This window comes from Lycorma delicatula, chromosome 5 (assembly GCF_047948215.1).
Source record: "Lycorma delicatula isolate Av1 chromosome 5, ASM4794821v1, whole genome shotgun sequence".
Lineage (NCBI taxonomy): Eukaryota > Metazoa > Arthropoda > Insecta > Hemiptera > Fulgoridae > Lycorma > Lycorma delicatula.
This window is the reverse complement of record NC_134459.1, coordinates 68,501,442-68,526,455: the sequence shown is the minus strand read 5'-3', so window position 1 is coordinate 68,526,455 and position 25,014 is coordinate 68,501,442. Positions and strand designations below refer to the sequence as shown.

Sequence of the window (25,014 nt, the reverse complement as noted above, 5' to 3'; positions counted from 1 at the left end):
AAAATTAAATAATCTACCACCTAAACAAAATTGGTATTTTAATAATATTTTGATTATATTATTTTATTTCAAATAATATAATCTCATTTTATTTGTTCTCCATTGCCTATGAGATTTCATTTTCAATATTGTGGCAATTAACAGGAAAATATGATATAACTTGAACTCTGTTAAACATGTCACACAGGGATTTAATGCATTTGCAACTCCTATGAAGTTTTCAACAAAATTTTCACCAAATCTTTTATTCACTAACTGCCAAAAATTCCTCCCCTTATTTATACGTATACTTTTTTATGAAAATGTTCACCCTTTAAATTATATTCCTTTTTTGAGTTTATAAACTTTTTTATTATTCTATAAATCTAATTTTATGTTATTTATATATTAAATGTACATTCTATGTTTATATAAAAAATATAATTGATTCTATGGTGAAGTGATAGCATCTCAACTTTAATCTGGAAAAGACTCATCCTTGGCCTTGTCTTTCACTTCAAAATTGCATTTCACCTCTGCATGCACAAGCTTTGAAGTAAATTTTTTTTCTTTAATAAAAGATTATTTTATATAGATGCCACTTATAATAGATTGTTATTATCAAACAAATTTTACTTCCTTTCTTCATTTTTTTGAAAGATAAAGAAAGTATTGAACATGTCAAAAACTATTTTAAAGATGATAGTATCTTCTAACATATTAACATCGATTAATGTAGAAATACAATGTTAGGATTAATTAAAAAAAGACCGGTTAAATAATTTGTATTTAGCCATCCCAACTTTTATTCATATGAATAAACAACTTTGTTACATATTAAAGTTGTAATTCTATTAATATTATGAAAAGAAGATAATTTCACTGTAAAATTTTACTGTAATTAGATATGTAATTATCGCTTGCATGCATTGTAACATATTTTCATATTAATCTGTTAAGAATTTACCTCAGTTACACATTTACTTACAAAATATATATACCGCTTAGTCGATATATGTATAAATGCACATCATGTATATAAGCACATAAATATTAGCAGAGTAATAATAGTTTTGTATATATTTTTCATTTATACTCTGTATACAAATTTATCAGTTGTTATTTTTCTTTTATTTTAGGACTTGGACCAACAATTTGAACACTTCAGATTGAAAAACAAAGCAAAATTTCATTTTAGTACGATGGATATAATAGTAATTTGTTTCTTAACTATTCTGGCAGCTGTTTTATATTCTATGTTTGATCGATATCCGCAGCATCATACATTTCATGGCTCTTCCTGGAATTATCACTGACATTTATTCATTTGCACTTTAAGAAGTTGAAAGTAGATTTAATCATTTTAAACAGTTCTGTTTGGTACTTGTAAGAAAAACTCTTCAGGTTATTGGGTTTTTATTTCACTGAAAAGAAAATCTTTCTAAGCTTGCTACTGCCACTTACTAATTAACATATGAGTTTGTTGAGGAGGGAATATATTTATGATCTGATAAATATTTTTTAACTCTTGCTGATAAGTATCAGAGGAATTTGCATTGTAAACTGTCAAATTTTCAAGACTTTCAAAAACCTTTTTTGGCAGTGGTACTTTACTATTGAACTAAAATAAAGTTACCGCTCCTTTCAAAGTTTTAACCGTTTAAAATAATTAAACATTTATTTTCTGTTTTTTTAAAATTTAAAACATACTTTCTCAAATGAAAATTAGAAATAAAGTAATACGAATACATTTGTTAGAATTAAAATATATTTTATACATTATGAGCAGTTTTGTAGTTCAAGCTATAGTAATGTAAACACTTTATTAGTTAATGAATATAACTACTGTACTGTAAATTTATAACTACAGGTAGTATTTTAAAAATAGGTAAGATTATATCAATTGTATGTTGATGCAATAACAGTTTTCTCCAGTATCATATACCATAAAGTGCAGTGATAAGATTGATTTTAATTATCACATATCAACATATGAGCAGAATGATAATAATGATAACCTGAGGCCAATAATAAACAAAACCATGATTAAAATTCTTTTAACAGGTGTCTCAATATTCCTAAAAGAAACATCCATCAGCTCATTTTTTAGCTCATTCTTCATACCTGGATACCTTAACCCAAAAACAGATTATTATCAACGGATAAATTTTAAATCATTGAACAATTTAAAATTAAATTTTCCTCCAACCATGTGTATTCCTAAATTACACGTAAAATGTACTAATATGGCTCTTAACTTTACCACAGCCATATGATTTCAATTTAGGTACAGTAAAGAAAATAAAAGGGGATGTAAAAAATGTTTTCATAAGGTCCCAGTGCAGATAAGACTTGTTGAAATTCTTGCTAGCTGCTAGTATTTCATGTCAAAAAAATTTTTAATTATTTGCTTATAAAATTTACCCTCTATGTTTTTGGATGGACTATGAATTTTCAACTGTTGGTTAGAAAATATTATTATATTTTAAACTAAACACTAAAATATTTGTTTTATTATTTGAAATATGTAATTAGTGGTGAAATATGTAATAAACGGTAAAAATTAGAAATGTTTATGCAATTCAAACATTATTGTAGAATAATTTCTTTTTAGAACAAATCTAGAAAAGAATGTTTTTAGGATTTTTAAATTGATTTATAATACCATATTAAATGAACATAAATTATAATTTTTATAAATATTAACATTAATTTCATATTTTTTCAAATCATAGGACATTTCAATGACTTTTAATCTAACACATTTTTTAGATTTTACACATTTAACGATAAGATCTTTTAAGAATAATGTATACATATATATTGTTAGAATGTGATCAGTACACACACACACATACATATATATATATATATATATATATATATATATATATATATATATGTATGTTTGTATATATTCATAAATCTTTATTAATATATAGCATTAATTTTGGTATATGTATATATTGTCATTTGAAAGAATATTATTTATTAAGAGTGGATGGTTTAAATGTAATTTAAATAGACAAAATTTATATTATACGTTATGTGATAAAATAGAATGTTTTACATAGGATTGATTTTCACCAAAATCAGTTTTAGTTTTTTAATTATTTTTTATTCCCTTTATCCTAATTTTGTTGTTAACCATAGTCTTAAATTAAATTGTAAAGGATATATCAAGTTTAAGTCCTGCTTTAATGCAGTCTAATAATCCCTGGTTTTGATTTACATATGGCAGGTAGTCCAGATATCAACAGGCCTCTAGCATTAGATTGCTAGTAACAGAATTAATTTTGGGCCGCATATTTAACCTTCCTATTATCTCTTCTTTCAGAATATGATTAAGAAAACAATCGGTAATTAATTGGCAGTTTTGTTCATGAATCCTTTTATAGGATATGATTGATGTGACTTTCTAATGACAATTGCTTTTAGTTAGTGCCTTCTGTCAATATTTGCTCATAACAGCGTAGAGAGCCTCTCTACACATTTTTAATCTGAAAATTAAAAACTAATGTTAGAATTGGGGAAGAAAATTTAAAAGAAGTCTCACCAGCCTTGTATAACTGACTTGTTTGAAGTTCACTAGAATCAGTGATCTCATTTTTCTCAAAATGAATCTCTACACATATAAAATCAGTCAAGTTTTAAAATGTTCAAGTACTAATTTTTGAACATTTCTTCAGTTACTTTGTTTCCTGAAGCTCCACAGCAAACCCAGCTTTAAAATTAATAGTAATATGTTTGGTACTCTATACATTTTTCAGTTCAGTTTTCTCTACAACAATGGTTCCCAACCTGTGTACAATTTAATCCAACACAAAATGGGGGGTAACACAAATATATATGTATATATGTACAACACAAATAATAGTAGTGCTCACAGAGCCCCGACAATCCCACGTACTTCTCAGAGCCTCCATGACTGCTCCATAAAAATAAAATAAATAAAAATTAAAGGCTAAGAAACAAAAAATAAAAATAAAATAAACTTAAAATCTGTTGCAACCCAAATGGTTTAGCTTATTGAATTTAGAAAAACTTTTATTTACAGTCATGACAATTCATGTGTTTGGTGTGATAGTTGAAAATAAATTGAGATATGGTACATTTCAAAGTTTTTGAAAAGTAATTTTATTGCATAGACATTGGGTAGTTATTTAAACACTATCCCCTTTTCCTCATCCCTATAACACTTCTCCTAAACACCATTAACTTGTAAGACAGGGTAAACCTAAAAGACTCCACCATAAAAATTGATCCTAACAAGGGCTCTGTAAGTCAAAAAGATTGTAAGCTGCTCCTGTGCACAAGCACTTAGTATTCATTGCTGCAAACATTTCATAACAGCTTCCACTCTGGCAATTCAGTTTTTAAAGTTAAAAATCTGAATTTTTATTTTATTTTTATTTCTTCTAATATCAATCATGCTTCATTTTACCATGTATTCGACTTAATATTATTCATTGAAGCACAGGATTGTAGTTTATCATTTGTTTTTATTTGTCATTGGAAATTACGAATTAAAACCTACACATTAACGCAGTACACTAACATATAAAAAATTACATATAAAAACATGTTAAAGCATCACCTCGTGTGACTGAAAGTTACTAAATTTAGAAGTTCTATTCTCTCTGAACAGTATAACAGTTTTCATTAGAATCATTATTTCCCTTTTATTTTAAATTAATTATTGTTGGCTTACGTGCTAGTCTGCTGATCTCAATAAAATTTTGCAAATTGAGGTTTGTTATGAAGAATGTCGGTTGTAGGAATGATAATCAAGAGTTTACTATAAAATTTTTCTGCATTAAAAAACTACTGGAAACTTATTTGATTCGGACTTCTATTAGTTTATACTTGATCTGAGCCTTGTAAGTTTTAAATAATTAATATGTTTCACTTTTGTACACTCTTGATTGGATGTTTTTATAAAAAAATTTGGCATGCATGTCTTAATGATATAAAATTACTATTCATCTAGCAGGTTCTATGATTGAATCTTGTCCAGATTTGACATTTTTCGTGTTATAAAATTCATCTCATAAAAAAAATAGCATTTGTAATTGAGCATCAGCCTACCGTTTCTTTTCTGAATAAATAAATCTTTAAGTAATACAAAATATTTTAAAAAATTGGGCAAAAATAAATTTTCAGCTAATTTATTTGATAAGGATTTAATGAAAGACTGATATTATATCAATAACAACCACATATTATATTAAATTATAACTAAAATGTGGTTTGATGTAGTATCAAGTAGAAATGGTACAGTTATGACATATATTAGAATTCTCTAATGGTTTTATAGCTTTTTTTCTTATTAATTAGATTCCTGTATTATGTGATAATATTTACAGTATTATTAGTTATTTTTTTGTGTATATGTTAATTTAATAGTTTTTTGTACGAAATGTTACTTAAAGAAAAGTTATAATCTATTTAATAAATGTGATATAAAATTCTATTTAAGCATGCAATATTACGTGATAATTCAATTGTTAATTGTTTGTTATAATGCATTTATATATGTTAATCTTTAGCTTTTGCGTTTAATTTAGGTGGAGGTTGAATAATTAAACAGAATAAAAAATTAAGCTTTTTTATAAAATTAATCTAAAAACAAAGATTTTAAATTAACTAATTGTATTTTTTTTTTTTAAATTGCTTTAAGGGTAACATAAATTGCTACATTTTATGGTAGAATTGTAATGTTACTATTGTTATAACTGTTGTGTAAAAGAGCTGTTACAGGTTTTTTTTATTATGTTTCAATAAAAGCAACCACTTATGCAAAAAAATTTACTAAATATTATAAAAAAATCTGTAATTCAACTAATTTTATTATTTTCAATTTTTATACAGCTATATTTATTTTATTGTATTTTATACAGCTTACACTTACTCTTCATCTAATTTCCACAATGAATTTTATTAGAAGAAAATCTTAATACGTTTACTGTTATTGTACAGATACTATGTAATTCTTGTATTTAAAACTAAATATCTTTATAACATCTGTGAATTGGGATTGTCAGGAATGGATTTTATAATTTCATCTACATAAGAAATAATGCTAAATGTGTGTTTTGTTACTGTGAACAACCTTCTAACATAAGTGTTTAATAAACAGTTAAAAAATCATGATTTTAATTGTTTGTCAATCTGTAAATTATTGTAATTACTCAGTGATTTATAGACACAATAGAATTCTCTGATGATTTTTACTTATTAAGGAATTTTGAAGTTGTAAACTTAATTAAATTTCTGAATTTTTAGTTTGTACAAAGATGTATAAATGAGTAAGTTTGGGTTTTTGATTAGGTGATCCATTATGGATGTTTTTAAGTTTTCTCTGTATAATGATTAATTTTTTTTTAATATCAGAAAGGGTCATGAAACAAATATATTAAATAATTAAAGTAAAATAATTAATTAAATAATTACAAGGGATTAACCAATCTTGGGACTTTGGTCATTATATAATCTTTGATCCTGTTAATTTAAAATCTATTACATGATAAAATTGTACTCATTTGATTGAAATTACATAGTAGTACTATTTGAATGTAAATAGTATTTATTTGTAATAAATATCAATGATAGCCTTAATCTTTCGTACATAATTTCTTATACCTTTTATTTTTTGGATATGGTTCTTGAAAACCCATTATGTAAATTATATACCAATGATCACTCAGTGCAGATAAAATTAATTACGTTGACAAGTATCTGTAGAAAAATTGTGCAATATCAAACTTTATGATAAAAATGTGGTTGTTGCAGTCTCACTGTTCTTATAAAGTGAAGAATATCAGTTTTAGATGTGATGGAATTTTTTGGTGATCATTAAACTATTACTATTTGCTACTGTTAAGAAGCTCCACATACTTTTTTAAGGTTCATGTTTGGACTTTGTTAATTATTACTCAGATGAACAGTAATGGATTTGCTTGCTTTATAGTCACCACCATCATGTCAGTTATTATTTATACCCTCTTATAATTTTTCATATCAATAAGACTGCATCTACAAAATTTCCTTTGTTTGCTTCTTGTCAATGGATGTAGACTTTTTTTGCATAAAAAATTGGTAAATTATATCCTGGATATATAGGTTTAAAACAGATTCTGTTTTATTTTGTTTTGTTAATTATATATAAGGCAATCATTAAAAAAAAAAATCAGAAAAGGTGAGGTCTGCTACCTGTTTTTCTTGGTTTGTGGGATACACTTTCACACAAAATCCTGATGGCTGTAATTTCAATTATATTATAAAGAAGAGCACTGATGAATAAAATCTGGTTGTTTTGCTTTGTGATAAAATTTATGACAACTAATGAAAATAAATATTATGAAATATAGAAAAAAATAAAATTTACATCTTTGCTGAGTTTATATTCAATTTAGCAACATTACATTCTTTACTATTTTATGTAATATTTTCATAAGTGGTTGTTATTTTTTATACAAATTTGATAAAACATTATATTTAATTTTAAAAGTTATTAAAATTAATTCTAATATTGTAATAAAAAATAAAAGTAAAAATATAATTGATACAATTAGTAAATTAATATGAGGCATCTTGTGTAACAAGGACAAACTTTACAAATTTAGATCTTACACATTTTTTGTACAAAATAAGATAGAGAATCTAATGGTAATGTTATTTTTGTCAAGTTCACCCTTGTTTTTCTGAAAAAGTAATGTAAAGTAACTGGAGAAATTTTAAAGCGTATGGCTATTGTGGCTATGGTTTCGGGCAAGAATTGTGGGAACAGCTGTTAAACAACTTGAATGATGTGTTCCACTGTTATCACTTAAAAGGGAGTTGGCCATTGTTGCTTAATCAGTCATTCACCTTACTATCCTGTAGTATTTCTGCCTATGTTTATAGTATCTACTTTTTAAAAACTAGTTGCTAATTATCTTTAGTGGATTAGAAATTTTCATTTGTAAATGTGTTACAGTGTTTTATCTGGCATTAGTATAATTCTTTATTTCCAAATATAATTGCTAAATCAGTTTTATTCAATATATACCAGCTTGTATGCTAGAAATAACAAAAACATGTTAATCCATGGAAAAAGACAGTAGCACAAAAAATACAAGTCAAGACCACACAACTATAAAATCAGGAAAAGTTCCTGAACAACGAACTGAACTTGTTCATGTAAATTATTATGTTTTGAGAATATTGTATTCTAAATTTTATTTATCAAAATGTTTATTTTCTGTTGTCATAAAGAGGACCATCGTAAAGAATAGGCCAAACTGTTCATTATGCAGAATACGATACACTATTGTAGACGATTACATACTTCATACGATCTATTACAAGACATTACAGTATCCTTGACATTACTGAAGTTACTTTAAGCTTGCGTAGTACTCTATAAACAAAATTCCAATGGCACAACTGTATCATCAAATAACGTAAGTGACGAAAGGCAGCAGTATGTTAAGGAACACATTGAGTTGCTGCCAAACGTTTCTACCCAACCAGCCGAGCAACATTTTCTGCGCCGAAAATATCTTTCAACAGGCCTTAATTTGAATTCATTTTATAATTTACATTCTAAATGGTTTGATGAAAAATATTCTGAAACTGCTTCTGTTAAACTTTTTTTTTTATATTGACCATTTCAATAATTTTAATATAAGTTTTGATCCCAAAAAAGTGATACTTATCACAAATATAATAAAATTGATTCTGAATTAAAACCCTTAAACAAAGATACTGATATATCACAAATTAGTGTTAGAAACAGAAAAAATAATTCATATCGCAAAATCCAGAGCTGTTCAAGACAATATGATAAAATTTTATGATCATCATCATATTGTTTGGGTTATAGCTGTATATTTGCAGCAAGCACTCCAACCCCCAAAATTACAAGTACAATTTAATAAAGTATTATGTAGTAACAAAAGAAAAATTTGGACACAACTTTTATATTAACACTAAAAACAGGAACTCGCTTACGTTCCTGTTTTGCTTATGCTTATGTTTAAGATGAATCAACAGTTAATCAGTTTCAGGATTGTCTGAAACTTTTCCTTCCATGGATATGGAACATAAGGTAATAGTCCTTCATATTCTTAAGCTTTTCTTTTGAGAATTTTGAAAGTGCAAGGTGTTTAATCTAATGTTGACATTGTAAATTAAAACATTTTGAATCATAATTATTATTCTTTTTTTTCTTTCTGAAGTTAAATAGAAATTTTACTGTTGGTGTTAGTGTTAGTTAAAACTTTAAATTTTAAAACATTGTTAATTTTCATCAAATTCAAAAATTCTTCAATTTCTAAAGTTGTACTAGTTATTTCTCATTCTGTTACAAAATTCTACAAATCACCAGAAGTACAAATTAAGTTATTTGCCACTTTGCATACTTAAATAAAATGCCTATTTAGTTTTTAGAATTTGTTATTTTGATTCCATGGAAGGAAAAATTTGAAGAAAAAATTGTTTGCTATCGTAAATTCGGTGATTGAAAACGATGATCAGATTTTTAAATCTGATAAAATAAATCAGTATTTTTGAAATAAATTATTTTGTTTCATGATAAATTTAATTTTTATTCTGAACAAACCTTGTTTTAAGTTAATTTTACCAATTGTAAAATTGTTGAGTTTTATACTAATATATTTTATTTTAGTTTAGTCTTATGCATTCTGAAAAATAAATGAAATGACATTTTATTGTAATAATAAAGAAAGTTTTAATTAAGACACAAAATAATTGTCTACAATTTTGTTCATTTTAATCAATCAAGTACAACCTATGGCAAAATCAACAGAATTTACCTTGTCAAGCCGTTACTAAATGATAATGGGAAAATTTTTGCTTTAAACAAGTTTTTTGGTGCTATTTTGTAGTTATCTAGTACTTCAAATAAGGTTTTCTCAAAATTCTGTTTTGTTGATTTTGGACTTGTTTCACACAATGCCTCATTAAAACATTCTATGTATTAAAATTTTGTAAAATGTTAATAAATTGATTTTATATATTGTTTTTTTTTTTTCATTTATTATTCTTATAATAATTTATAGTTCATTTCATCATGATAGATTTTTTTATACTACAAGGGTCGTTCAATAAGTCCTTAGAAAAAGATAGTAAAACAAATTATTTTGTGTAGATTTTTTTTATTTTTCAACATAAACTCCTTTTAACTTTATACACTTTTCCAAGCATTTCTCCAACTTTTTTAAGCCATCCAAAAATTAGGATTTCAGAAGGTCCTCAAAATAAGCATCTGTTTGGGTGATGACCTCCTTGTTCGACGTGAACCGCTGCCCACTGAGCCATTTTTTCAAGTTTGGACATAAAAAAAATCACTGGGGGCCAAATCCAGTGAATACAGAACTGCATAGGTGTGCAACCATGCATTTTCTTGATGGTGAGGATCTTTTTCTTTTTCAAATGATGTTTGTTCTTGATTTCTTCGCTCAACCGGTGCAATAATTATGCATAATACTCTCCAGTTATTGTTTGTTCTTTTTCCAAATAATCAGTTTAGATGATATTGCGTACATCCCAAAAAACCGTGGCCATCACCTTGCCGACCTCACCTTCTTCGGAGCCCGTTCACCTTCAAAAACCCACTGTTTTGACTGTTCCTTTGTCTCTGGAGTGTAATAGTGTATCCATTTTTCATCCACTATTATGCATCAGTGCAGAAACTCATCAGGATTGTGATGGAAAAGCACCAAAACAACCTCAGAGTCGACCACACAATTTCGTTTATTCTCTACAGCAAACATGTCAGCCATCTTGTCAAAATTTTTTTCATACCCAATTTTTTTTGCAAAATTGAAAACGCTGTACCTTGCGAAACAGTGCTCAATCATTTCAGAGGTGGTCACTTCCACTTGACGTCCTGAACGATGTTCATCTTTTTTGGATGTATATAACTCATTTACCCAATTGCAAACACAGGAGCAGATGTACCATGAACTTCATCCAACTCAGCTTTGATCTCTTTCAGTGTTAACCCTTTTAAATATAAATGTTTAATCACCACTCGAAACTCACTTTTTCCATTTTTATAAATAAACAATAGCTTGTTGCTTCAATCAACTATGACAATGAAACCATGTGATTGATACAGCTAAAACTTTAACTGCACTCTAGCAACAAATGACGCTTACTAAACCAAACCATTTTTTATACTACGAGCGCCATCTCTTGGATTTTCGAAGGACTTATTGAACGATCCTCGTGTAACCAATATTTGTAATTTTTTTTGTATTCCAGATTTCTTTATTCCTGATTAAACTTTTTTTAATATGTACCCATTGAAAGCACTATTCCTTAATCATGTTAGCATATTCTATTCATGCTGTTATACATAAGGTTCACCAGGCCAATTTATCTTGTTTCCAAAAACGATGATGGCAAAAGACAGGACTGATAACATTAAAGTGTAATAGTATGGCTAGGTCCTGATCTGTTATTCTTACCCACAAATAAAATCTTTAACCAGTGCCTTTACTTTGGTGCACTATACAGCAGTGTAGTTTTTAGTAATTATTGTCACTACTCTGTCTTCATTTCAACTTCATTGAATCAGATTAATTTTTATTTTAATGTGTAATTTTACAAATTATTTTTACTTTAAAATTATGTTGCATGTCAAATAACTACAATCATTGCAAAAAAAAGTGCGCATTGTAGTTATCTTTTAGTTAAAATTAATAATTAGAATATTGATAAGTTGTAGAGATCAAAACTTTATTCTGAAATCAAAAATATTTTGCATTTGAATATCACATGTTAGCTGACACTACTATTAAAGTAAATTACCTATTTTTTAGAATATATTTGGAATTTAATTGGGAAAGAGAAGTGGTATTATATATTATTTTCATTATCTAGTTGATTATTTACATTTTCAAATATGTGGTTAAATATTTATATGTATCAGTAAAAATAAACAGTTTTAATACTTGGAAGTTTGTAATACATGAATTATTAGATGTTGAAAAATTAATATTATTAGGTTACTTATGTAAGCAAATACAAACATTGAGATGAAAAATTTTCACATGGAACAGATCAATTTTCTAAAACAGTTATGTACATTTTTTTTTCATCTTTAATATTATATTAATATGTCCAAAATAAAATGTACTTCTATATAAATACACATTCTTTTAGGAGCGATGACAATTAATTGCAGGGTAGGTGGAACAATAAACTGTGGAAAACAGATCACTGCCACCTGCAAAAGCCTTCATTATTTGTTTCTAAGAAAGGCTGTTTTGGTCCCAAGCAAGACTGGACCTTTTGTGCAGTTTTATCATCACCTTCTTTTTTCCTTCATTTCTTTATTGGAAAGGTAACATTTCAATCATATTAACCCACACCCTGGCTCCCAACTGCATTCCCATGCTGCTGGCACTTTTTTAAGACTGTAGAGGTTGACTCTACTCATGGAAGAGATGTTACACAAAATAAAGCTAATGTCTAAATGTGTAGTAGAAAAGCCCCTCCTACTTTGTAAATCTTAAGAAACCTGTGAATAGCAAAAATGTATTTTTCTAATTGTATCAATTTATTTTGGCCTAAACTCATTCTCATCCATAAATTTTCTGTTTTTTTAGAGCTAAAGTGACCGTGTACCAAAGAAAAATTTTGTTATAAACTATTTTTAGATGTTATTTTTCCTCTATGACTTTGTGAGACAGAATATTTGTGTCATTCACTTGCAAATCTAACAGTAATTGTACTAATGGCAAGTTTTTTTTTTTTTTGATGATGATAATAATGGTGGATTGAATAGGTCAAAATGGGACAGAATATTTATTAAAATATATATAATTTTTTATTTAATATTCTCTTTCAATATCAATTTAGTTACCTCACAGATCAGTTAAATTTTATTTATTGGCACCTGTTATTTTGTCCCTTTAACATATCTGGAACGATTACAAAAATAAACTCATGTTACTGTAAAAAAAGTATTATTTATATTTATTTATAATGAGGATTTGCTTACATTTTTTAACTATATTTCCTTTTTACTCAACTAAAATAATAAAGATGTATGTTTAATGATTATAAGACATATATTTTGTATTTAAGAATTAAGAGGAAGTAGAAGTTACAACTCCTCAGCCCCAGATCAGACAATTTTTAAATTTGCTAGCTGGGAAACAGTCCCTGAAAACCTATCCACCTATATGTATTTTAGACCTCTATAGGTTTTGTTAACATCAACAAAGCTCCATGAATTTCAACAGGAATTCTACTGCTTCCAAATTCTTAGCATTTATATTGAAGGATTCAAGAATAAGGAAAACGTGTGGACAGTGAAAAATATTCCAACCACTGAGAAACAACATAGTAAAAATACTCTTAATCAAAGGGGTGCGGTGCAAAGAGGGAACCCAATCGAGTAATGGATAGAAGAGGTAATGACAGATTAGATATTCTCTGTCCACGATTCCTTTATACTGGGGACAGGTAGCCCTAATATATGGCTTAGTATTGATGGATAGGAGCAGTATGTTGCTAATCAAGGATTTTGCAATGAAGAGTTTAAATATATGATATAAAGAATTATTTTTCCTTTAGATATTAATCATTTGAGAACAGGGGTCATGATTCACTAAGGAAAATCCTCATCCACTTGTGGAATTATAAAACAAACTATTAACTTTTCAGCTGGATCCTGCCAGAAGAGTTTCACACAACTTATTCTAAAGTACTTTATTATAAAAACTCATGTTATTCTAGTAAAAATCATAACCTTTGAAAATACTTTGATTTTCAGTTTGTTCTTTTTAATTATCTTTGTTCTTTTTAATAGGATCTCGAAGACTTATATGTGGAATTTAAAGGACATAATGAAAGTAAAAATATATTCAAAGCAGCAAGAACACCAGCTGTATTCTTTGCTATTGCTGTAGCCTGCTATGTTTTATCAGGAATATACGGACTCATTGGAATGTACACTCTTGCTAATGCTTGTAACTTATTGATGGGTATGGCCCTTATTACCCTGATAATGTGGGCTTATGTCAGGTAAGTAATGTAATATTAAATAATTTTAATTTTTTTTACTTGTATATCTGAAAATACTGAAACTAGATGTTATATATTTTGTACATTAATCAAATTATTTATTCAATTAAAGTTCATGATAAGAAAGTAGCATATAGTAATAACTAAGTTTTACGACTTGAAATGTTAAAAATAAACGAATTCCCAAATTGTATGTGTATGATTTCAAGGAGGTCTTATTAAATAATGAGTAATAATTGTCGCCTTGTCATATCTACGCTTTTTAACAGTTTATTGTTGTTATCCAACAGCTAAATTATCAGAATGATTAAAACTACTGCTTGTGTTTAACTACTTATGAAATTTTGAAATAAAATTCTGATCAGAATTTACACACCTTTATAAAAAGTACAGATAACTAATTAATTACTCTCTGTTAGAATAACAGATATGTATCAAAATGCCTAGTTGCATTAATTTTTTACTATAGTTTGACTATGTAAATTATTTTATATAGTGAATTCAAATCTTTGATAAAATGACTGCATTTGGCTTTATTCCATAGTCCCGTTAACTCTCATACTATCTGAAATATTATATGTCAAAAAATATATTGCCATAGCTATATTAAGAACTAAAGATTTATTTTTATTTTAGTTTTCAAAACAATTTCTACATAAAATTTCTTTAAATATTCTTATCAGTTAGAAGTAATAGTTATTTTTCAACCTTCCATTTTCTATCGGTTTTTAATTATTTTTCTTTGTTTAATATTATAGGTACAGTGGAGAAATGAGAGAATTAGGAGAATCTATAGATGAAGTGGCAAATCTCATATGGGAAAATGTAAGTATTATCTAATGTTATATGGTAGGTATTGTGTTACATTAAAGTATATTTAATATAAGGTATATTAGTGAATGGAATTATTTCCAAAGTCCACGTAAATTAGTGAAAGCCGTTCTTGGGTAAATAAATAACTTCACAGTTCTTAAATTAATTTTTTAAGTTGTCATTGAAAAAGGTTTACCAAACATTAACAATGTTACTATAAATTTTAATTCTTTTTTTTTTCAAAAATTAGGTTCAGTATTCATCATTTTCACAGACAATCTCTTTATAATAGTTTTATAATATTATGCTCAACAAAGATAGGTAATATGTTGATATATGAGAGTTAGTTAGATTTTCCTTTTTATTGTTAGTTTTTACTTAAAATATTTAATATCTCAAAATTTAACTCTGCTGTTTTTGTCTTCATTTAATATCCTATTTCTAGTAAAATTATTTTTTCATAAGCAATACATGATGTGTCAAAATAGAGTAGAAATAGATTTCTGTTATGGCAGAATAATACTGTTGTAATAATCTGCAATGTTGACATGAAAATAAAAATTACTGTGGTCCTGTCAGACTTTGATCCTTAAAGTATTACAGGCAGCATAAAGCCTGGCAACAGCTGTGAAAAGAAATGATGACTATGGAGTAACAAGTTTCAGGTTTCAGTGATTATGCTTTTGCAGTAATTTCAGATAACTTATTCAATTTTCAAGGCTGTTTTAGCCTTCTTGTTTTCTGTTTGATTTTTTTTCTATAGAAATTGTCATAAATCACAGTATTATTTATGAATACCTTATAAATAGATATCTTTGTGAACTATTATTATAAATTAACAAACCATTATTGAGCAGGTTTGTGTTGCTGTTAACAATTTAAAAATATTTTTTAATCTGCTATTATTACATGTAATCAGAGAAACCACAATTTTTATTAATTTGGGGAGAGTTAATTATGACTGAAGTTATAGAGAAATGTCTTAGAAAAACAGATATGCTAAAATCAAACCTAATTGGTGATAGCTGACAACGGTTTAAAAGTATTGCAAGTATTGAAGATGAAATAGTCGATGCTATACAATTATTGCATACTACAAGGGACAGAAGATTGATACATCATTTAAATGCTTCTCAATCAAGTGTATGTGGCAAATATGGGAGCAACAACCAGAGATCAACAACAATCTATACAAAGATCATACCTGATATCTTTGCACGTTAGTGAATATATCAATCAATTACTGGTTTAAACACTTCAGTTGTGAAATTGCTGCAAATAATAAGCTGATAAATTCAAGATGTTATGATTTTTTAATTTTCCGGCTGACATAAATTTTCATGGTTTAAGTTTATAGAATTCCAAATTTAGAATCTTGAATTTATCAGCTAAATACTTGTAGCAATAATTTTACCTGACTGGTAGTTGATGTATTCATTAACGCACAAAATATCAGTTATGATCAGCAAAAGATTATCTCTAAAGTAAAAACCGTTTCATTATAAAAAAATTTATTCTGAAAACTTTATACATATTTTTTATTTCTCTTAAACTACATACCCTATACTACTTCTCTATATAATTGTCACATTAATTAAAACATTTATCATAGCGATATGTCAGCTTCAATATACCCTCATTGTATTCTTCTGTCGCTAGTCCATTTAGTTACTGATTAACAACATTTTTAAGTTCATCGTCACCCGCAAATTGCTTACCACTCAAAAATTCTTAAAATTTCCCAAATAAATGGTAATCAGAAGGAGGTAAGTCTGGACCATATGGTGGGTGATCATACATTTCCCATCCAAATGTTCTCAGTAAATCACATATCGGATCTGCATTATTGTGGAGCAGGATGACGCTGATGCTCAGCCACCCACATCGCAGATTTTGAATGGTACACCATAACTTACATAGAGTTTCGCAGTAGGCTTCTAGATTTATAGTTGTTCCATCTGGCATGAAATCGATCAGCAGTATACCAAACTGACCCCAAAAGACTGTGGTCATCAGTTTGCGTTCAAATGGTTGTGGCTTGATCTTTGTTGGTCTGGTTGGTGATTGAGAAGGACACTATTCACTTGACTGCCATTTTCTCTCTGGCATGTAATACGAAATCCATGATTCATCACTGGTAACAATTGAATTAAGAAACTCATCACCTTTTTGTGTGTAGCGCATCAAAAATCCAAAGCAGATCCCATTTGGATTTTTTTGTGATGTTCTGTTAAGACGTGCAGCACCCGACATGCACAAACCTTTCTGAAATCTAAATGGTTGTGAATAATGCAGACCAATAACAGCTCTTGAAACGTCAGAAAAAAGAAGGGCCCAGTCGGAAATCGTTGAGCGACGATCTTTTCTGATTTCATCATAGACGCGTTTCAACAAGTCCTTAACATTCTTCATCATGCACATTAATTCTGTCATTTTTAAACCTCTCACACCATTTTCAGATGTTTCTTTCATTCATTACATTATCACCTTACACAGCAACTAACTGCCTATGAATTTCAGTTGGCTCAACATTTTGATGGTTTAAAAAACGTATGACTCCACATACTTCACAGTCAGCAGTAATATCAATTTTCCTATTCATTTTATAACATAAATCAAAGATACTACAACGTTACAACTTATGCAGACAACAATGCAGTATGTACATTACTAGCATGACCATGAACGACACAGGTTCACCAGCCTTAAGGAGAGAAATTTCCTAGCACTCTTTACTTTAGCGATATCCCTCATATATAAAAAAATGTTAAAGAATGCAACTATTGTCAAGTCAATACGACATTAATCCAAAAATGTATTTAAAGGTAATATGTCTTGTACTCAAGTTATGTGGAACAAGTTTAATTGTTACTTCCGATTGTGAAGCATTTATATGATGTATCAGTCTTCTGTGTTACTCATAGTATGCGATACTTTAACTCACAATGGTTTTTTTTCATGTTTGTCCTCAAATCTTGCATCCTTAATTTAACAACATACTTCCTGACATTATTGCCTTTTGATGAAATTTTGCACAGTTATTAAGGTCGGGTGATAATACAATATTCCACCATTACTTGCGAACTTCCCCCAGTATGGGGGTAAATTAAGGGTAGGTGTAAAAAATTGCAAAATCTACATAACGCCTATGTGGGGTTTTTGGGGTCGCAGATGATAAATCCAATAGAGCAGTTTGATATAAAAAAATGACAAAAACTTGGTCCGGGAGTTTTTTTGGATTTAAATTTGACATTTTATCATCGCTCATATATATATATATATATATATATATATACACAGAGAGAGAGAGTTGATTTTTGATGGGCAGTATGTTGAGACATAGCTTCTTCATTAATAATTTAATTAAGTAAATGAAATAAAAACTTCATTACTTTGTATAATAAATGTTTGATTGAAAATCTTTTTGATATTTTATAAATATATTAGAAATTTCAATGTATAATGTTATCTGTTGAAATCCAAATTAACCTACTAATTAAACTCATGCAATGTATGATAATAATTTGATTAAAAAACGAATAAAAAGTATAAAGCAAATTTTTTTAAATTTGTAGAAATTTTTGTATTATTTCTTCAATACTTATATAAACCATTTTCGACTATCACCTTTTAGTTTTGACTTCAGCCTATCTGTTTTTCCTAAAATGTTTCTCTATATCCTCAGTCATAAATTACATCTGTCAACTCTCTCCAAATTTTTAGAATGCTCAGAAATTTTAATTTGTTAAATTTTAACCTAATTTTAAATGTGAAATGCTAAAGAAAAAATTGTTTCTAATGGTATAAGAATTCATGGGTTGTATAAATATTTTGTTTTGTTTTTTTTCAGCTTATGAAACCAGGCTATCAAATATTTGTAGAAAAAAGTCTTGAACATGCAACGAGTCAAGCTGTCAATGCTACATTAAGTAATATGTCAAATACTACTTTAAGTAATGGAAAATTAAAACATTCATGATAGCAACATTTATATTATTTTATAACAAATATTTGTATGTGCATATATACACATACACATGTATATGTATATATACACTCCTCTTCTTTTTTTTTTTTGCTTTATAATGGTTTTGTAAAAAGATAAAAGAAGTACATAGGTTGTTAAAATTAATTGTTGAAATTTTGTGTGTTATTTATTATTATTATATATGAAATAGTTTTGTTCATTTTTTTTTTATCGTGTGGCTCATTAGAAACTATGGACTGTGTATGTGTGTACGTTTGTAAAATATTATATATATATTAAATATTAATTTTTATAAATATAAAGCTAGTGCCTCAATATATAATTCCTTATTATTGTTCTTCCAAAATTATTAATTTTGTTCTTTGTGTATATTTTTTATTATTAAATGATTTTTATCTATTTTTATTACAATTTTTTTTTTAAATTATTATAAAAATAATTTGAAAATTGAACACTTGATTTAAAACTGATCCCTGTTTAATCTAAATATCTATAACATTATGGTGTATTGAGAATATATATTTAACTTGTTTTAGAAGTATTTGTAGGTGGATTGTTTACATCATGCATTAATTTTGTGATATATTTTATCATTCATTTATATTTTATGTTTATTAGTGAAATTTATATAAAACTTTTTATAAAAAATCCTCCTACAAAACATAATATTGGTGTAAAAGGTAATTTACTTAAAATTTTATTTTTATTATACTATTATTTTTATATCTTCAATTTTTATGTTTTTAATTTAGTTAAATACATGATAACTGAATTCAAATGATTATTAACTCTTATGTATATTTTAGATAAATCCTACATAAATAATATATCAATAATTCTTTTTACAATTCATACAATTTTTTAATAATAATGATAATGTCGATTACTTTTATAGAACCTATAAAGTATATTGTAAATGTGAAAAATGGCTTTTATTTTCAGCTTTAACTTTCAGTAGAAACTGTTAAGATATGGTCGTGTGATGGCCATGAACGAGACAACAGTGTTGTGTAGCTGTGTTCAATCTCACCCCTTTTTTTTAGAAACCAGTTCTGTTCAGTTTTTTTAGAAACAGATTTCTTTCAAATTTACTGCAATGTATAATTCTAAAATTAAAAAAAAAATTTGTTTAATGACCAAGGCTGATTTTTTGCCAGTCAATTAAAGCTAAATGCAGTGACCAAGTTACATCCAATCACAGTGAAGAAGAACAGAAGGATGTCAACATTATTACTAAAGCAAAACAGTGTTCGATATTAATGAATGATAATTAATGAACATGTGATGGATATGACAAATTAAATAAATAGTCATAAATTAAGTAATGGATGCAACATTCATGATCACAGAAACTTCTGATCTTTTTTTATGTTGATCTAGTTCCTGCTCTGAAAAATAAAAATCTGCAGTTCAAAATTCCAAGTATCTTGCCATTACAAAGGTCCTGTTGATGCCAGTAGTTACTAGCATTTTCTATATCTTCGTAACATAACAACTGCAGTTTTCTTTCAAATGCAACAGCGGTGAAAAACACTTCAGTAGAAAAATCCTATACAATAATCCCCTCTTACTATAATTATATTTTTCATAGAACCAAATTGGCGAAATAGCACTATTAGAACTGTGGTGACAGTTAAATTAAATAATTCATCCCCTCTGAGGTTATTCAACAAGAAGACCTTAGTGCCAAAAAATCTCCATGTTATAACTTAATTACAGGGAAAGTCCTTATACAGTTTCTGTGGAAAATGCTAATGTTATTTATTAATAGAATTTCCCAATCCCATTTTACATGATATCAAGATCTGTAGTAATTTTCCTAAATTGTAGCAATTCCTAAGTTCAGTGTATCTAGGCCTACAGACTACTCAGCTTTCTACTGCCTTAAAGACTTTGAGAATTGCTATTAGACAGTTAATAAAAAAAACTTAATTCTAGAACATCAGATCATTTTACAAGAGAATTAAGTATAATTAGAACCTGTACTCATTCTTTCAATGGCTATCAGAATTCATTATAAAAGAGCAATTCATTTCAAACATTTTGTTTTTCACTTAACCTAATAAAATATGGAATATCTTAAGGAAGTATAACCGAGTCCATGAAACAATACCATTGTATATTTTTATCAATTAATTTACTTTACCGTGTTTACTGATTTTTTTTTTTTCTAAACTGATTGCAAGTAAAACTAGTAGTTAAAAAAAAATCATTAAAACTAATATAGTGATGGGATTCATCTGGAAAACCCCTTATTGGCCTGTATATGTACAATGATCTTTTTGCAGAAAAAATATTTGACAAAATTTAATCTTTTGCTTGTATTTTTGTTTACTGATGAGCACTGATTAGAAAATATGATTATATTGAAAAGATAATATGACCATTTTTGAATAAATGTAATTATGACAAATATAGAGAAATTGGATAACTTAAACCTGTCTCTTTAAATTATGCAAAAATGTACTTTGAAATTTTCACTTTTTTACTGGTAATTTGTTTTACTCAATAATTGTTTGATAGTAGTGTTCACTACTAAAAAATTTAGATTCTGTACAAAAAATAGTTTTGAAGAAAAATGTAAATCAAGATTAAGTTTAATAAAGAATTATTATTGTTATATCTTACAAATTAAGTAGTATCTTTTTTCCTTCAGAATTACCCCATTACATCCAAAATTTATGTAAAATTTTTATGTCACTACTTACTCTAAATTATTTGGATTTTTCTTGCTGAATTACATTAGAAGTATGCTTTCAATTTTATGTATAAAAATATGGCCAGCCATTATTAAGATCACCTTTTATGCAGGCCAAGATTGATGCTTGTAAGATACTATTTGGTAAATAATGACAGACTGTGTATCTTCATTATTTACACTTAGTAGTTTTTTTTTTTTATATATATAATAAAGTGTATTAAAAAAACTAAATGTGTAGATAAGTAAATAATATGTACATAATATTTTTCTTTACGTCTTGTTACTTTAAATGTTATTTATACTAATATTTGTAGAACAATATATCTATTATTGTTTCAGTGTGTTTAAATTATAATATTGTATAAATTTTATTTAACACAAATTTTATTTTATTTTGTTATCTAAATAAAATTGAATTTACATACATAATGAAGAATAATAATATTTTTATTTCAAGGAGTGTTGAATTTTTAAATTTCTTACTAAATGTTATATTAATCAAACATGACTTCATTTTTTTGTTCAAGTTTAAATATTTTGCACAATTTACAGATTCTAAAGGTTATGCTTATAAACCAGTATTTTATTTAAAAGTCAATTTTACTGTTCACTGAAATATCGTTAAGTTTACTTGGAATATTTGAAACGGTCCAATTCTGCACCTACGGCTAGTCTAAGTAGTGAAGTAATGTAAAAATGTAAATTAATTTATATTAATTTTAACAGTTTGTATAACATGTAAATAATGATACTATGAATTTAAAATATTAATGGGCCTGCCCATTTGATATGAATTTATATTTTATCATTAAATATATATAAATGCTTCCCGTAAAATATGGATTAAACTGGCCTATAATTCATTAGGTTACATGTGGCCAGTGATTCATTATAAATTAAAATAGCTCGATCACATTGTATATTGCATTATTAAATTATGTGTAAGCAAGAAACCATTATTAGGAATGAGATTTATGGCATAGAGTGGTTTATTTATAAAGATTAAATATTTTTAAAGACAATTCATACTGCGGTCTGTATAAGATTTATTTTATTATAATCTGTGATTGGAACGAACTATTGGTAGATTTAAAAACTTAATTAGAACCAATTGACATATGCAAACATTATAATTACTGCGTTTATAACTTTAAGAATCTTTTTTTTATGAAAAGTGAATAATATAATGCAATTAAACATCATAATAACTAATCATTTATATTTTTTTTGTAGTTATAGATAACAGAACGGTCAGTACCTTTTTATTTCATTTTTATTATAAAAAATAAAAAAAATAAAAAAATAATTATTGTATATAAGGTGGCAGATTTTATTAAATATATTTCATTCAAATAAAATATTTCATGACAATTTTTCTTTATATTTAATAAAACTGAACTGTGCCATGATAATTATTTAATAAATAAAAATCTATGTATGTTAATAATATTTTCCTTAATACTGTTACTCAGGTGCCTTATCAGATCTATCAAGAAATTGTATGTGGGTGTGTATGTATATATACATTTAAATTAAAACATGTTGTGTAATCTTTTTACCTTTTAATTGTTTAATAATTAGGTAATGCTTATAGTTGTTAAATGATTAATATGTTTTATTTATTCAGAAGGAAAAAATAAGAGATGTTATTAAAATATAAAATTATTTAATGAGTAGATTTGTTTTTGAATGGTATATTGTGTATAAAATATTTTAAACTAATAAATGATTAATGTATATTATACAATAATTTGAATCAATTTTCATAATAATATGTATTTTTTAATCTAAAAATACATTATTTTGTAAAATTGTCCTTAATAATTATTTTTAGCTCAAGTATTCTGATTGATTTATAAATATGTAATCAAAACAATGATTTGATATGGTGATACTGTATTTTTGTGTTTACAGTAATGTATTGATGATAACAATAATAATTTGTGATAAATCTGTTGCCAATGGTATAATTCGTCTTTGTATTATGATTATTAATAATAATGTTATTAATTCATGGGGTTTTGGAAATAAATCCTTAATTTTTTTTACTATTTAAACTTTTTTTTTAATGAATTTTGACCTCTGAATTTACTACGATCAAGTAGCATTTTTCTATGGAGAGACATTAACCAAAATGTACGTAAAAACATTAAATAGTGCTTTTTGTGACTACTTTTTTAAACTACTTTTAAGGGGTGGTTCATCACCCTCAAATGAGAAAATATTCATAATAAATAGCAAATAATGTGTAGTTAAAACAAACAAGTGAGATTGTAAAGAATTCCCTCCACCAAAATTTCAATAAGCTTCTGCAAGTTGTACTTGCAGAAGTGCAACTTGTAAGTTGTGAAAGTAAAACGTAATATAAACCCAGAATAGGAAAGAAATAAAGGTCTTTGAAATATGGTGTTACATAAAAAGACTGAAAATTGAATAGCTTGTAAAGGTTTGCAATAAAGACAGATGAGAAAAAAGCACTAAAGAAGAATTAAGTTTGTAAATCAAATACCAAGGCACCAGGTTCAGTTACTTTATTTATTGGAAGGAAATGACAACAGATATAGTAATTGTGTAAGGACATCATCAGTGCCCAAATATTATATTTATATAATAAACAAACAAATATTAAAAATGAACTTAAAATTTAAATAACAGTAACATAAAAGAGATACCATAGATGGAAAATGCCTATGATGTTTGTAGAAAGCGAAATAAAACCACAGTGAAATATAACATTAAAAATGTAACTTAAATAACAAAATTATCATCTGGCATATGCCACATAGAATAAATAGGTGAAAAAAATTAATAAACTGAAAAAGATATGCATAATTAAATTTTTAAATTTAGATGTATGGCTTTTATAAATCTAGCATTCAGTAATATCGACAAATTGTTGATTAAGATGTCTGATATTAGCCCCTAGTTTAAACTTTTGACACAATACCGCATACAGACAGTCCACAAGGATGTGGTATACCATTAATTGGCAGTTGCAGTGAACACAGTCAGGTACATTGATCTGATTCATGAGTAAGTTTAGTGTCCCCTATTTGCAAATGGCAAATAACTTCCTCTCAGCAGTTATTCCTCCACAGTTACATAGCGTTCTTAACTAGACAAGTTTACTGTTGATGGTGGCATTCCATTTACTTTGCAAATGATGAACCATCCTCTTCAGAAAACAGAGAAGATCGTTCAAACCAACATAATTAGTGAAGGAGGCTGCAAACAGGTTTCTTTTGCCACACAATCGGCATACTCATTGCAATATGACTGAGATTCCAATATTACTAGGAATCCAGCAGAAGCTCACAGTTATGTTACACTGAGTAATTTCAGAGATAATAGACTGTATATCATAGACAATGGGGTGTCTGGAGTACGTATCACTAATCACTGGCAAGGCGCCCATGGAATGTGGACAGAAAACTAATGTCAGAATGTTGGGATAAATATATTTAAGGCCTTGTTACATACAGCTCCACAA

General features: G+C 27.1%; 1 protein-coding gene across 3 annotated transcripts in view; it reads left to right on the top strand.

The window, feature by feature from the left end:
• atl (atlastin GTPase) overlaps positions 1-23,581 on the top strand; it is a 147,262-nt gene extending 123,681 nt beyond the window's left edge. For all 3 annotated transcript variants that reach the window (XM_075366384.1, XM_075366383.1, XM_075366385.1), the window contains 3 exons: positions 13,808-14,022; positions 14,781-14,847; positions 18,686-23,581. In XM_075366384.1, coding sequence (XP_075222499.1) covers positions 13,808-14,022; positions 14,781-14,847; positions 18,686-18,814 — 411 coding nt within the window. In that variant the 3' untranslated portion in view covers positions 18,815-23,581. The remainder of the gene's footprint in view (positions 1-13,807; positions 14,023-14,780; positions 14,848-18,685) is intronic.
• Positions 23,582-25,014: the final 1,433 nt, after the last annotated feature.